Genomic DNA, 15,026 nt, shown 5'->3' on the forward strand with positions numbered 1-15,026 from the left:
ATATACCAATGGAAAAACAATTAAAAAAGGTCCGGTCACCCAGACTTTTTTTCTATAAGTATATCTGATAAAATGTTTACTTTTCTTTATTTTTTGTAAATAAATTTACAAAACCGAAGACCACAAATGAGTGAGTGAGATGGCACAGAGAAAAATAAAAGGATAATAAGGTACATTATTTAAAACTAAAGAAACATACTTGATTATCCTTTTTTTCTCTCTTTCCTCTTTCCAGAGCATTAAAAGGCATATTTTATCTGAGCAGCAGACTTTCTAATACTGTCATTGATGGAAGTGCCTGCAGGAAGTGACAAATGGTGAATTACCCTATATTGACTCAGCGTGTTTTAGTAGACTAATCCTAGAGGCAAAACTTGAAAAAATGTGAAGATGGAGGAATGAAATGGGCCTAATACCCTACCCACTGCAACCTCCCTGCCAGTTAATGCCTTTAGCACTTCCTCCTTCCTTGAGACTGAAAGAAGGTTAGAACAATACTGAAATCAGGGAATAGACAAACCTGTTTTTAAAGGAAAACCACCAGTAAACCCAGTAATTAGCTCTTGCTGACTGCCTATCTGTAATGAGACTGTCAAAAGAAAATCCCTCCCCAAGACCTCAGAAGGAAGAACTCCACACATCAGAACTGTCTGGCTTATCTCCCAAGGAGTCACCTTTGGAAGTAGTAGCCTATGCTCAGTCATGAGACACTGGTCCAACATGGCCACTCCTTCAAACAAAGCACTGGCCTATGACACAATGTCCTCCCATCTAGACAGAAAATCAGCTTTCAAGTCCTAACAAAAAAAAAAAAAAAAAACATATGAGTGGCCTTACCCAACCTTGGCAAAAGAGTTTGGGCTCTGAGGCTTCAAACTCACAACACCGATACTGGAATGATGACAGCAAATTCGTTATTGTTAAAATTTTTTAAGAGATTAAGCCAAACTGTGACCAACAGTACCCTGTACTGGACAGCAATCTAGTCAAATATATTGTGATGGCTAAGAAACAAAAACATATTTCCACTTGACTAAGAGACAGCAACAAATAGCACCTACCTGTGGGTCAGATATCTGTTGCACCATGACACAGAAAAACCTGAAAAATAAATTACTAGATTAGTATATAGCCTTGACAGTAAAACCCAGTCACCTTCAGGCTCCCTCTTCCCACCATTTAACTTGTCAGAATGAATTCGCTTGAAGCACTTCTTAAAACGGAGAACATCGATATTTGTGCTGTAATAGAGACCTGGTTCAAGGCAGCAGAAAGCACCCCTGCACTACAAGGCTATAACTCATTCCACACCTTTCGGCCCCAGAACTTGGACTGAAGCTCCAAATGCAGTGGTGTTTCCATATTCATAAAGGATGTGCACACCTCCAGACTGGTAGCCCAACATAATACATCAGAGATATTTCAGGTGCAACTAACATTGAGTAAGACAGCGATTCAGCTCATAGCCTGTTATAGGTCCCCAACAATGTACCCAAGACTCACACTCCACATTCCTAAGTACCCTGGAGAATATTAGGGTCCAACCTAACACTCTCATATTGGGCGACTTCAACTACCCCTCCATTAACTGGGAAAACTGCTCATGTACCAATACACTTGCCCGTTTCCTGGAATTTATTAATTCCAATGCCCTGGACGAGCTTGTTCTTACCCGCACTAGAGGTAGCAACATTCTTGACCTGGTTATTACTAACATGGGCAAATGTTGCACTACACCAATAGTCAACTCCTCCCTGGTTAGATCTGACCACAAACTAATCATCTTGGAAATCCACAACCCTCACTCCCACCCCCACAAAGGTAACCACCATGAAAAACTTCTCCAAAGCTAACTTTGGGCTCCTAAAAACAGAGGTGGCTAACTTCACGGCACCCATGGCACTGAAGAATAGTTGCATGACTGCCACATCATACACCAGTGCACTGTACGAACATGTACACAGATGCATGTATCTCATCATACCCAATAGAAACAAGATGCTATCCTCCAATAAAAGGAAGCCAATCCGGTGGTCCCCTGCCATAAACAAACTCTACAACAGAAGGAGGAAACTGATGCGGAATAAGTCCCAAGACTGGAAAAACTCCCTTATCAGCCTCAACAAAAAGTTGAGATCCCTCATCAAATCCCCTAAAGCTAGCTATGAAAACAGAATTGCAGCAGATAGCAAAGACAACTGCAAGGCCTTCTATAGTTATGTAAAGAATCTCCACAGCAATACCCATATTTGCTCTGAGTTACTGCACAATGTTACCTCCTGTACTGAGCCAACAAATATTGCCAATATATTGGCCGACAGATTCAGTGCCAATTTTACCCCTCTGTCCCCACCAAAAGACCAATCACAATGCCAGTAGATTGCCAGGCACCCAGTATTACTGCTGCACAGGTTAAAACAGCACTGTCCAAGGCCAAGAATACAGCTTCTGTGGGACCTGACAATATCCCTGGCTGTATTCTACATAAACTACAGAGTGAAATGGCACCTCACCTGTATGCCCTGTTCAATCACAGCCTCATCTCAGGCTTTGTCCCTACTGAATAGTGCACTGCTATAGTCAACCCTCTCCACAAAGGAGGAGTGACTACAGACACTGGGAATTATCACCCCATTGGCCTGACAAGTTTGATATGCAGTGCTATGGAACACATCATCATGGACCTAATAAACAAGGATATAGGGAATCTCCAAACTCTGGATCCCACACAGTTTGGTTTTGTGAAGGGTAGATCATGCCTGCTCAACTTGGTTGACTTCTTTGAGTCAGTCACCAGAGCTGTGGATGAAGGCAAGGTGGTTCATATAGCCTGCCTTGATCTGGCCAAGGCCTTTGATACCATTCCTCACTCAGGAATCATAGAAAAACTCAGTAATCTAGGCATCAACCCCTCTATCACTAGGTGGGTTGCAAACTGGTTCACAGATAGAATCCACAGTGTGAAAGTAGCTGACTCCAAGTCAGACTGCCGACCAGTCACGAGTGGAGTCCCACAGAGATCGGTCCTGGGTCCTCTCCTGTTTGGTATCTACTTCTCAAAAGTCCAGGCCAACACAAAGGGACTCTGGCTGACAAAGTTCACAGATGATTACAAGTTGGGAGTCATTATTAACTCCCCAAGTGATGCTGACATCCTACAGAAGGGCCTCATTGAGACCAACGACTGATGGAAGAACCATGGCCTTAAGCTCAATGCCAAAAAATGTGTTTTCATCCCCTTTGGGAAAAACCCAGTTCCCATGAAATACCACATTGATGGTAGTCCACTGAACACAGAAGGCGTTATAAGAGATTTGGGAACACAGGTTGACAGCAACTTCTCTACTGACCACCACATTGCCACTGAGGTCAGAAAGTCCTTCTGGGTGGCACATCTCATTACTAAGGGTTTTGCATCCAGGAAGAATGAGGTCATTGTCTCTTTTTACTCTTCTCTCATTAGGCCAGTCATCGAGTATAATGCCCCATTTGGCATGTACCTCACTAGACACCTGCAACAACTAGAGAGGCCACAAAAGTACCTCACAAAGAGGATCCTAGGCCTTAAATACTTGCCCTATATGGACAGACTAAAAAACTCCAACTATTCTCTGTCTCATATCGCCTACTTAGAGGCAATCTCTGCTTGACTTACAAAGCCATGTCTGACCCAGACCTGTTAGAAATGCTACATCTAAAGAAATCCCAATCCCTCCACACCACACACTCCAGAGGCCTCAACCTTATTACCACAATCAACAGAACATACTGGAGGGACAGGTTCATAACCGAGAGACTGCCCATGCTATGGAAACGACTTCCCATATATGTCAAACAGAGCACCTCACTGGCCCTCTTCAAGAGAAATCTTGATGAGTGGATGGAAAATAGAAATTTCTTCCTGGGGATCACTCCCGTGGCTCTACTCAACAGAGGCACTGGGAACTAAGGTCGAGTGGCACATTGCCGGGGTAATCCTAAGGGCTAGGCTTGTAAAGGCTCCAGGGCCATTAGCCTAGCACACACCTTTGAACCTATGAACAGGAAGGATATCCAGACAACAGATAAAGAAAAACTATACCCCATTCTAATGTACCCATAGTGTCTCTAAACATTGAGGGATAAATTAAATAACTAGAAAAAATGCAACAAGAACTAGAACTAGTTGAATCTGCCTTCCCTTATTTTTTATATCCATAGCAAACCCAAAATAAAATAAATAAGAGTTGAAGGGATTAAACCCTGCACTTTATACATGTCTGCTTAGCCCTCCGCACTTACTGTAAGTTAGTATTGGCAGCTAAAAAGTGAAGGAAAAGATAGTTGCCTCTATCGAAGTACCCAAACCTAATAAAACCCTTTTCATTGAATAAAAAGGTAGTGATATAATTGATGACTCGTGACTAATTAAAGTCATAGACTTTTTTACTTCAGCAATGTATATTAATTAACAAACTTATTTATCTGCTTCTTATTGCCCCTATTAAGTCTAAGAAATTAAAGCTTAACTTTTTATTATAACTTTTTATTGTTAATATTGAATCTTTTACTCTGATTATTATTTTTCTTTTTCTTTTTTTTTTTTTTTTTTAATAATACTTAAATAAATACTAAATGAAACTGGGAGAGAATGCTTTGGGCAGGGATTGCTGCATACAATCTCTGCTGACTAAAATTAAAACCTGGCATGGATACTTGCCTGACTGAAAATCAGCAAAGATGGGGACAAGTGCATGCTACTTAAAAAGTTGTACAAAGCAGTAATAACAGTCCTTGAGACAACATGTTTTGGAACAGTTACTAAACCCATGAAGAAATCTGAACCAAATTAACTATACAGTTTTATAACTGGCTAGATCATGCATACACTGAGGAGAGTAACTGCTTCATAACACATAACCCAGTTAACAATTTCACTTTTACTTTTGTACGAGTGTTTTAATTGATCACACATTTGAAGCAGATAAAAAGGAAAACACTACCCATTCTTGTACCAAAGGTTAAATTAATGACTGCCATAACTCTTAAAATAAAAGCAGTAAACCCTAAATTTAATGAACAAAATTATCCTAAATAAAGTGAAAATACTACCAAATATAAAACATACTTGTATACTTGTAATGAAAATAAAATATCCTAACCAAAAAACAGGCAATTCTAAATAAAAAAAGTGCTCATTCTTTCTCTATCTCTTTTTTTTACTGTTACAAAAAGCAGACACAATGAGACTTGAGCATGGGTTAAATGCTTCCCAAACTATGGAGACATCTAGAAAACTAAATAGCCTGTCAGGAGTTATACAAGGAATTGTCCATTATGATTTACTGCTATGATGACTACATAACAGCTGCTTAATTTAGTAGTATGGTACTCACCAAATGGAGACGTAGAAGAATTTAAAACTGAAATGCCTAAAGGTCACAGTGAGTAAAACAACTTGACACTTTAGCTGCTCCATGGAGAACTGACATAGATTCTTATCTAGAAGGCCTCAAAAATAACCCAGCCACAGCCTCAGCTGTGCAGATCACAAAAGAAGTAATTGTAGCTTCTGACAATCGTTTCATGCATAAAAACATCAGCTGTTAGACATCCCAAACAATGGGAATGCTGTATGACATCTCAATACATGACACAAAACTAAAGGATGTAAACAGAAATGAAGAGTACCATTAGGGAAGTCAGATTCTGTGTGTCTTCACGTGTCCACCAAATCCACTAGTTTTTACTCTGAAGATTGCTCTTCTTTTACCTAGTAGATTGTTAAGTGGCTTCAAGCCTAATAAGTTTATTCATAGGTTCATAGGTTCATAGGTTCATACTAGGCTATCTGCCCTGGGGCAATTATAAGCCTAGCCCGATTCTGTATGGCTTACGCCACCCCTTGATTTGAGTATACTGTGCCCTTTTTAAGGTTTAGTTTACTGTGCCTCTGTCTAATAGTGACACAGGAGTAATCCCTGGGACAAACCTACGATCCCCCATCCACCTATCGAGATTCTTCTTGAAGAGATTCAGTGAGGTGCTCTGCCTCACATGAACTGGAATTCTATTCCAGAGTGAGGAAGCCTCTGGGTTATGAACCTGTCCCTCCAGCAAGTTCTATTTATTTCTGTGCTGAGGTTCAAGTCCCTCGAGCGTGTGGCTCTAAGGGATTTAGATTTACTGAGGTGGAGCATGTCCATTAATTCTGGATTTGACATAGCTTTGTATGTCAGGCATAGATCGCCTCGAAGTAGGCGGTATGCAACTGAGTAGAGCTGGAATTTTTTTAACCGAGCAGCATATGGCATCTGTTTGAGACCCTTGATCCTCTTGGTGAGATACTTTTGGGGTCTTTCTAATTGCTGCAGGTGTCGGGTAAGGTACATCCCAAAAGGGGCATTGTATTCTATGATGGGCCTGATGAGGGATGAATAAAGGGGCACGATTACCTCTCTTGATCTAGATGTGAAACCCTTCGTGATGAGGTGGGCTATGTAGAAGGTCTTTCTAACCACTTTGGCAATGTGGTTTTCAAAGGAGAGATTGATATCAACTTGGGTCCCCAGGTCCCTAATAACTTTCTCTGTACTTAATGGGTTTCCGCCTATGTGGTAATTTGTGGGCACATTGTTTTTGCCAAAGGGTATGACTATACATTTTTTGGCATTTAGCTTTAAATCATGGTGCTGGCACCAGTTATCTGTCTCTGTGAGACCTTTTTGAAGGATGTTTGTGTCAGCTGGAGAGTCGATTATGGTGCCCAGTCTGCAGTCGTCTGCAAACTTGGTGAGCCATAGTCCTCCCACGTTTGCCTGTACCTCGGAAAAGTATATACCGAACAAGAGTGGTCCCAGGACAGAACCCTGTGGGATGCCACTTGTGACCGGTTTCGAGTCTGACATGGCTCCAGCAACTCTCACTCTGTGGGTTCTGTCTTTGAGCCAGTTTGTGACCCATCTTGTGACATAGGGGTTTATATTTAAGCTGGATAGCTTATCTATGATGCCGGAGTGGGGTATTGTGTCAAATGCCTTTGCAAGGTCCAGATAGGCTGTGTGGACTACCTTCCCTTCATCTATGGCTTTGGTGACTGTTTCGAAGAAGTCAACCAGGTTCAAAAGGCAGGATCTGCCCTTGACAAAGCCGAACTGGGTAGGATCTAGTGTCTGTAGGTCCCCAATGTCTTTGTTTATGAGCTCCATGATGATCCTCTCCATAGCCTTTCAGACTAAGCTAGTCAGGCTTATGGGGCGATAGTTTCCAGGGTCCGTAGAGGCTCCACCTTTGTGGAGTGGGACCACTGTTGCTGTACGCCATTCTGTGGGCACATATCCTGTAGTGAGGCTGAGATTGTATAGCTGTTTTATGTGAGGGATTAGTCCCTCCTGGAGTTCATGTAGGATGCAACCTGGGACACCATCTGGTCCCATGGAAGCAGTGTTTTTTGCTTTGGAGAGGGCAGCCTTCACCTGAGCATCAGAGATGTTTGGGAGGCAACCCTCTGCTGGGATAGATACTTGCTCTTTTGGGGAGGGGAGAAGTTTGCACTGAACCTGTCTGCCAGGATATTGGCGATGTCTGTGGGTTCAGTGTATTTTTTGTCATTTAGAACCAACTCAGAACAAGTCTGGGAGTTGCATCCCAGGTTCCTAACATAACTGAAAAAAGCCTTATGATTGCCTTTGGTGTCCTGTGCAATTTTTCTCTCGAAGCTGGCCTTGGAGGATTTTATGAGGGATCGTAATTTTTTGCTAGTACTGATCAGAGATGCCTTCCCTATTAGGGATTTTGCTCTATCATGTAGTAGCTTCCTCCTTCTGTTGTACAGTTTATTTATGGCAGGGGTCCACCAGACTGGACGCCTGCCTTTGGATGATTGGGTCTTGGTTTTGTTTGGGATAGCATGATCCATGCATTCCTGGAGATGTCCGTAGAATGCGTTTATATAGGATTCTGCAGTTTGGGCCGTAGTCTCCACTGGCTCTGGGGCCTTGAAGGATTCCACTTCGGTTTTGAGAAGTGAGAAGTTCGCTTTTGAGAAGTTTTTCACTGTGGTTTTCTGGGCTGGGGGTGGGGTCGGGATGTGGACATCCAGTGAAATTAATTTATAGTCTGATCTTACCAATGAGGGATATACTTCTGGTGTGGAGCATAGAGTCCCCATGTTGGTAATGATCAGGTCTAGTATGTTGTCCCCTCTTGTGGGAGTGATGACTAGTTGTTCCATAGCATTTGAGTTTATAATTTCCAGGAACCTTTGGGCTAAGGTGCTGGGGCTTGAGTAGTGCTCCCAGTCAATGTTTGGGTAGTTGAAGTTGCCCAGTATAATGGTGTTCGGAAAGATCTTCATGTTCTCCAATGTTTTCAGGAAAGCCGAGTGGGATTCCTGACTTTGAGAGGGTGGTCTGTAGGATGCTATAAACTGAAAAGCAGTCTTGCCCACTGTTAGTTGCACATGGATGGTCTCCGATACTTCGTGCAATGCCACTAACCTGGAGGTGTGGATATCCTTGATAAATATGGAAACTCCCCCCTCCTTTTGTGGTTCGGTCCGGGTTTTGGGGCCGAAAAGCATGATATGAGGTATAGCCTGTTAGTGCAGGGGTGCTCTCTGGAGCCTTGAACCAGGTTTCTGTCACTGGACAGATATCTATGTTCTCCATACTGAGGAGAGCTTCGAGCTCTATATCACCTTTTTAATGTCACTATTTGTCTATGGAGTTCTTATGGCAAGACAAGGAAGTAGATGGCAAACTTTTTTTCTGCATATTTAATATCAATGTCATTGTCCTTGTCACAGAAATGTCATCCACCATCTCTGTTCCAAACTGCTACTGTCCAGTATGGGTGGTTTATTTTAGTTTGGCACCTCAGCTAAGACCTGTCCATGTAGAGAGACCCCGTCAGTTGTTAAGCTACTGATGGTATCGCTCGCAGCCTAACAGACACATATAAGCTCTTGGTTCAAGACAAGCTGCAAAACATACAAGAGCCACACTAACTCTACTGTGTATGTGTTTATCAGACTCTTATATAAGCCTTTCCTTTTTCTTTTTCTTTTTATTGACTAGATAATGCTTCATAAGGACAATTGACAACCTTGATAACATAACATCTGCCAGAAATTCCTTATACATGAATTGTCTTGACTATCACGCTATACTTCCCATCTTTCTGAAAAATGAAGCAACAATAAATTCACCAGCATTTTCAAAGTCAGAAGATGTTACATTAATATGTAGAGACTGAATAATGTCTGAGGAAACACTACAATCTTTGCTGACATCATAGTCAGCTATATCATAAAATATTTTTGAATTAACCACTGTGAGGTTACCAGAGTCATATAGGAGACCGCACATGTTTTTTGTATTAGATCTAATATGCTTTCCATGATTATATAGACCATCAAAGGCCCTGCATTTGTCTACAGTGCTAATATACTTTGCACAGCTGTAAATCTGATATGCATTCTCAAGCACTGTAATTTCAAAGTAGGAAACACCAAACTCCATAAAACAATAATGAAGTGCACATAGAATAAGTATTAATATCCTGTGCCTTTCTTGTTATGAGTTTTATATTTTACATTGAGTGTGCATTTTCAAAAAGCTTGTCTTACACAAGTCTTACACAAGTCCTGTAGGTAAAGGTATTAAAATAATATCTGTTTTTCTCAAAACAGCCTTGTTCCATGTTATAAAAATATTTACTAATAATCAAACAGTTACATTTTCTAACATTCCCTTATTGTGGTAAGCACTTTTTTTCCTTTTGAAAATACTGTGCTTAAAATGATATAGTCAAATTAAGAAAGTCTAGGAAAAATAGGAACAATCGAATCAAGAGCAGCTATCACCTTAGAATGACTTTTAATACTTTTGACTACTGTCAAATGCTTAGGCTACAAAAGTAAATTAAAACAATCTCTAGTTTAGAAGATTTTAAGAACAACTTGAACACTTATTATGGGGATAACTGTTTGGATCCACCAGCAGTCTAGCAGGGCATTATTGCCAGTGCTTGAAAGATTTGTACATGTTTGCATGTATAAAAGAAACCCACAATCCAATTGTATTCACAACTATCCAGTTCACCTAGTTACAGTATTTTAAGCCAACATATATAGAAAGCAACAATGTCTACAGTATAAGGTATTTTGCCCCCCCACCTTAAGATAAGAACAAAAGAAGGGTAACAATTTGAAATATCAGGACTGAGTAAGTCCTAGATAGCAGAGACTGAATGGCCAAAAGATCAGACATGTACATATTAAATCTGTCATGCCATTTCCTAAACTATTCCTTTTTCTCCAAGGTATGGCAATCTCAGAGCTTGGTATATATAAGTTCAGGAAGTGTGGGGGGAGGCTTGGCCCTCACATGGGGGGGGTGAAGGGGGGTTTGTCTCCTCCCCGCAAAAAGAAGTTTTTGAAGAGTGATTTTCAACATTCGCTCTTCTCCTGTGTTTTGTCTTTTTTTTTTTTTTTTGCTTTTTGGCAGTCGGCATTTCAATTGCCAACATTTCAATAGGGAGCCCAAAAGAAGACCTCTAATGTAATTCACCTCCTATAGAATCCACGGAAAAAGTCTTGTATAATACCTTTACCCATAATGAATGATAAAGCATTGTACAGTAGTTTAAAAACAATCTGAGGGATTTCAGTGGGATAGCAGCAAACAATTTAAGGATTATGAAGAGAAAATCAAAACCCCATCTCATATTAGCCATTGCACATGAGAATAAGACTAATATGACCCAAGTAGAAACAGTAAGAGCATCACAATAAAGTGTCAGATATAACCAAACTCATGCAAACTCCCTGCAGACATGAAATCTATGATTTTAAGCAAACAAAAGATTGCATAATATCTCAATACATGACCCAGCATTAAAGACTGTATGTAAGCAAAAATGTATACTACTAGTACAGAAATCAAATTCTATACCTCCATACCTTTCCACCAAATTCACCTATCTTTGGAAAAAACATATTTGTATTCTTAGTCTGAATTTTTTTATGAACACAAATACAAATTCACTCCTGAATGTTTAACATATTGTAATATTACAAAATAGTGAAAGTAAACAATATATTGTATAAGCTACTTTCTAAGTAATATGGCAACATTGCCTTAAGAGCCTTCCTCTTGGACAGCTTAGTGAAAAACTCATTACTATATAACATATTTATAAATGTATTCAACAAGAAATCAAACTTTTGGTACATCATCCAAACAAGTGGCTAAAGTACATTTTAGATATTCAGAGCTATTTTTCTGAGGAAGATTGCATACTGTCCCCTGCTTTCTCTTAATACTCAGGTCTAGAAGCTCTGATCATTAATCTGTGACTGACAGTTTGCACTTAGGTAGTAAAGCAGTTTCATGCAACTTCTGGTATACTATACTTTCCTCAGTTTTCTACAGTTGCACGTGTACCAGCAATACATTAATGATGAAAATCAGATTGCACAGTAGTCTGTCAATTTAATAATGTAATATATGTGATCCCTGCTCTTCATGTTAAGGATTTTTCTGACCATTTCAAAAAGAATTTCACTTTAGCTGTATGTATGCTTTGTAGCATTTTTCTGACAACAGTAAGGCATACTCTGATGTTGTTAAAATTTGGTTGATAACTGTGTAAACTACAAATAGTTGTGGTCTTTCCTTTGGTATGCAGAGTGATACATATTTTCTTTCAGAAACAGCTACAAATCTGAGTAAAGATATGTTATGACCTTGATGATCAATAATGAAAAAAAAGCAAAAAGGAAGAAATTGAAATCCAGTCAGGAGTTTGGAACATCTTCAAATACCTAAATGATATTATGGGGAGAAATATCATATTAATTACTTTGAAATGTGCAGCTTTCATTTAAGAAAATAAAAATAAATACGGTCAAAGGAACTATAGGTTCATAGGTTCATACTAGGCTATCTGCCCTAGGGCATTTATAAGCCTAGCCAGAGTGTGTTTGGCTTTCGCCACCCATTTTAAATTAATTTTGCTATGCCCTTTTTCGAGGTTAGTATACTGTGCCTCTGTCTAACAGTGACACAGAAGTGATACCTGGGGTAAACCTATGGTCTCCCATCCACTCATCAAGATTCCTCTTGAAGAGAGTCAATGAGGGACTCTGCCTAACCTGGACTGGGATTTTATTCCAGAGTGAAGGGAGCCTCTGGGTTATGAATCTGTCCCTCCAGCATGTCCTATTTATTTCAGTGCTGAGGTTCAAGTCTCTTGAGTGTGTAGCTTGATGGGATTTGGATTTTCTGAGGTGCAGCATGTCCATTAATTCCGGGTTGGACATGGCTTTATACGTCAGGCACAGATTGCCTCTGAGCAGGCGGTATGCCACTGAGTAGAGCTGGAGTTTCTTTAACCGGGCAGCATATGGCATCTGTTTAAGCCCTTTGATCCTCTTGGTGAGGTATTTTTGGGGTCTTTCCAGTTGCTGCAGGTGTCTGGTAAGGTACATCCCAAAAGGGGCATTGTACTCAATTATGGGCCTGATGAGGGATGAGTAAAGAGGCACAATGACTTCCCCTGATCTAGATGTGAATCCCTTCATGATTAGGTGGGCTATATAAAATGTTTTTCTAACCACTTTGGCCACGTGGTTGTCAAATGAGAGATTGCTATCAACTTGGATCCCCAGGTCCCTAATTACTTCTTCTGTACTTAATGGATTACCACCTATGTGGTAATTTATGGGCACTTTGTTTTTGCCAAAGGGGATGTACTTGATTGTTGCAATTATAATACAAAGTCTGTACATTATAATGTTTTGTGAGATATGATACAGTGCTCACTGAAGTCAATCAATAAATAAATGAGTACATGAAAGAATGAATAAATGAACAAAAAGATAAGCAAGTAAATGAATGGTATATGTTCCTGTTACGACTAATGCTGTTATTTACAGATTTATTTATTTTTTAATATCTAGGATGGATCGTTTGTGGTACGAGACAGTTCAATAAAATCAAGCGAGACACCATATGTTCTAGTTATATTTTATGCCGACAAGGTTTATAACATTAAAATTCGTTATCTGGAAGATATCCATCAGTATGCCCTTGGATCAGGTTTGCGAGGAGATGATGTAAGTCAAACACAATGCATGCATTCTGCCATTGTTTTCTCTCTCTCTATCCCTCTCTTGTTGCTGTGTATACATATTTTCAACAAATATTTGTAATGAGCACACATAAAAACACATACACCTGTTTGTGCTATAATTTTGCATTTTCTGATATTTGTGAAGTGAGTATGTGGAATTAAAATTCTAGTCCGGATATCACAATTTTGTTTAGTGCATGCCCTGGTAGTAATCTTCCAATAATGAAATCATTAAAATGCTTTCAGTTTGCATGCTGTTATTTATTATTTAATTTCATAAATAAAATCATTTATAATTTCATTATACCATAAGCAAAGAAAATTATCAATTATCTCTTTAATGAGAAAACAAAAGTTTAAATTAGGTATAGGTGCCAGAAAATAAATACTAGCATAAAAAAGTTATGAATGCAAGTTGTATATATTTGAATGTATTCAGTTAATTTCATTAGTCTGTATGCAATAATGCTCTGTGTACAGATTGTCTTGAAAAATAAGTTCTTGATGAACATGTGTGTGAAATTTTCAAGGACAAGATGGGGAGTGCAGTAGTGGCCCTTACATTTGAGCAGGGCAGACTTCAAAGTAAGAATATTTAGTATGGAGTGGAAGCTTGCCACTGTAAGGAAAATGAACCTCAGAAACTAATTTTCAATACTGTAGTTTCAAGTGCAAAATTATAGCTTTCACACATGCACATTTAGGAAAATAATATCTTATATAAGTATCTGATGATCCATTATATTATATTATATTATATTATATTATATTATATTATATTATATTATATTATATTATGTTATGCTTAGGGTTATCAGCACACTGGCAGCTACAGATTTATAGTACCAAACTATCACAAGACTCGAAGGGCAGGTTTGTTTCCTACCTTTTGTCTCTCTTTCTGGTCTCATGCATTGCAACCTGGGCATATGTGTAACTGAAGCCAAGTATGGTACTTCTGTTTATATGATAAGAATTTGCCTTATACGGTATTATACTCAAGACTGTTTGGATATACAGATAGTGAACTGTATTTTATGTACATTGGCTGTTTCCCGGGCCATATCAGATATGTAGAAAATGCAGCACAGAGAAGTTTTTGTCTTCAAATAATATATTTGCAAAGGAACATTAAATGTCTCTGCATGTATACATTCTTTCATTTCCTTGCAAATTATAGTGACAAAAAATATGATAAATGTCTTTTACAAGGCATAGCATACCGATGCTTTTATTTTTTTTCCCACCCAAACAGTGTTTTCTAATAAAGAGGCGTAATAAATATAATTATTACCTACAGCATATAGATGCTTTTATTTATCACTACCCTGCATTCATCATCAAATATGTATCATCACTCTGTGTGGATCCTGAAACAGTTAAACACTATATCTAAACTTCATATACCACATTCATAAAAATTCACATTCATATATCGCACATAACCTCCTCACATTAACAACAGCTTAGGAAAGGAAATTTAACACAATCAAAGTTAAGAAAATTAAAAGAAAAATGAATAAAGGAAATCTATAACTGCAAACAAACCCTTTACAAAAAAAACATAATTGGCAAATTAAAGCTTGAAATAGAAAAAAATCCATATATCATTAAACTAGTTAAAACACGATACTAATCAAAAATCTAACACATATTAACATGACATACTCTACTCTATCATAAATCTACTTCAAAAATCAGCAGAAATATGAGGTTTGCTCTTTGGTACAGAGGGATGGAGCCCTGACTGCAAGCCAGTGAAAAGGATTCAGTTAGCAGCCACAACACTGGTGGATCCAGGCAGTGAAGAAAATAAACAAAGAGATGTGACCCACTTGACTCTTCAATGGGAAGGGAGGGAAGGTTATGGGTACTCAGAAAGCATATAGGGAAATAAAATTTCTGCAAAT

At 39.0% G+C, this 15,026-nt stretch overlaps 1 protein-coding gene across 1 annotated transcript in view; it reads left to right on the top strand.

Annotated features, from left to right (window-relative positions):
* CLNK (cytokine dependent hematopoietic cell linker) overlaps positions 1-14,057 on the top strand; it is a 500,537-nt gene extending 486,480 nt beyond the window's left edge. The window contains exons 4-5 of the mRNA XM_044063521.1: positions 12,944-13,099; positions 13,926-14,057. Coding sequence (XP_043919456.1) covers positions 12,944-13,099; positions 13,926-14,057 — 288 coding nt within the window. The remainder of the gene's footprint in view (positions 1-12,943; positions 13,100-13,925) is intronic.
* Positions 14,058-15,026: the final 969 nt, after the last annotated feature.

This window comes from Protopterus annectens, chromosome 2.part1, assembly GCF_019279795.1.
Source record: "Protopterus annectens isolate FY-2018-M chromosome 2.part1, PAN1.0, whole genome shotgun sequence".
Classification (NCBI taxonomy): Eukaryota; Metazoa; Chordata; order Ceratodontiformes; family Protopteridae; genus Protopterus; species Protopterus annectens.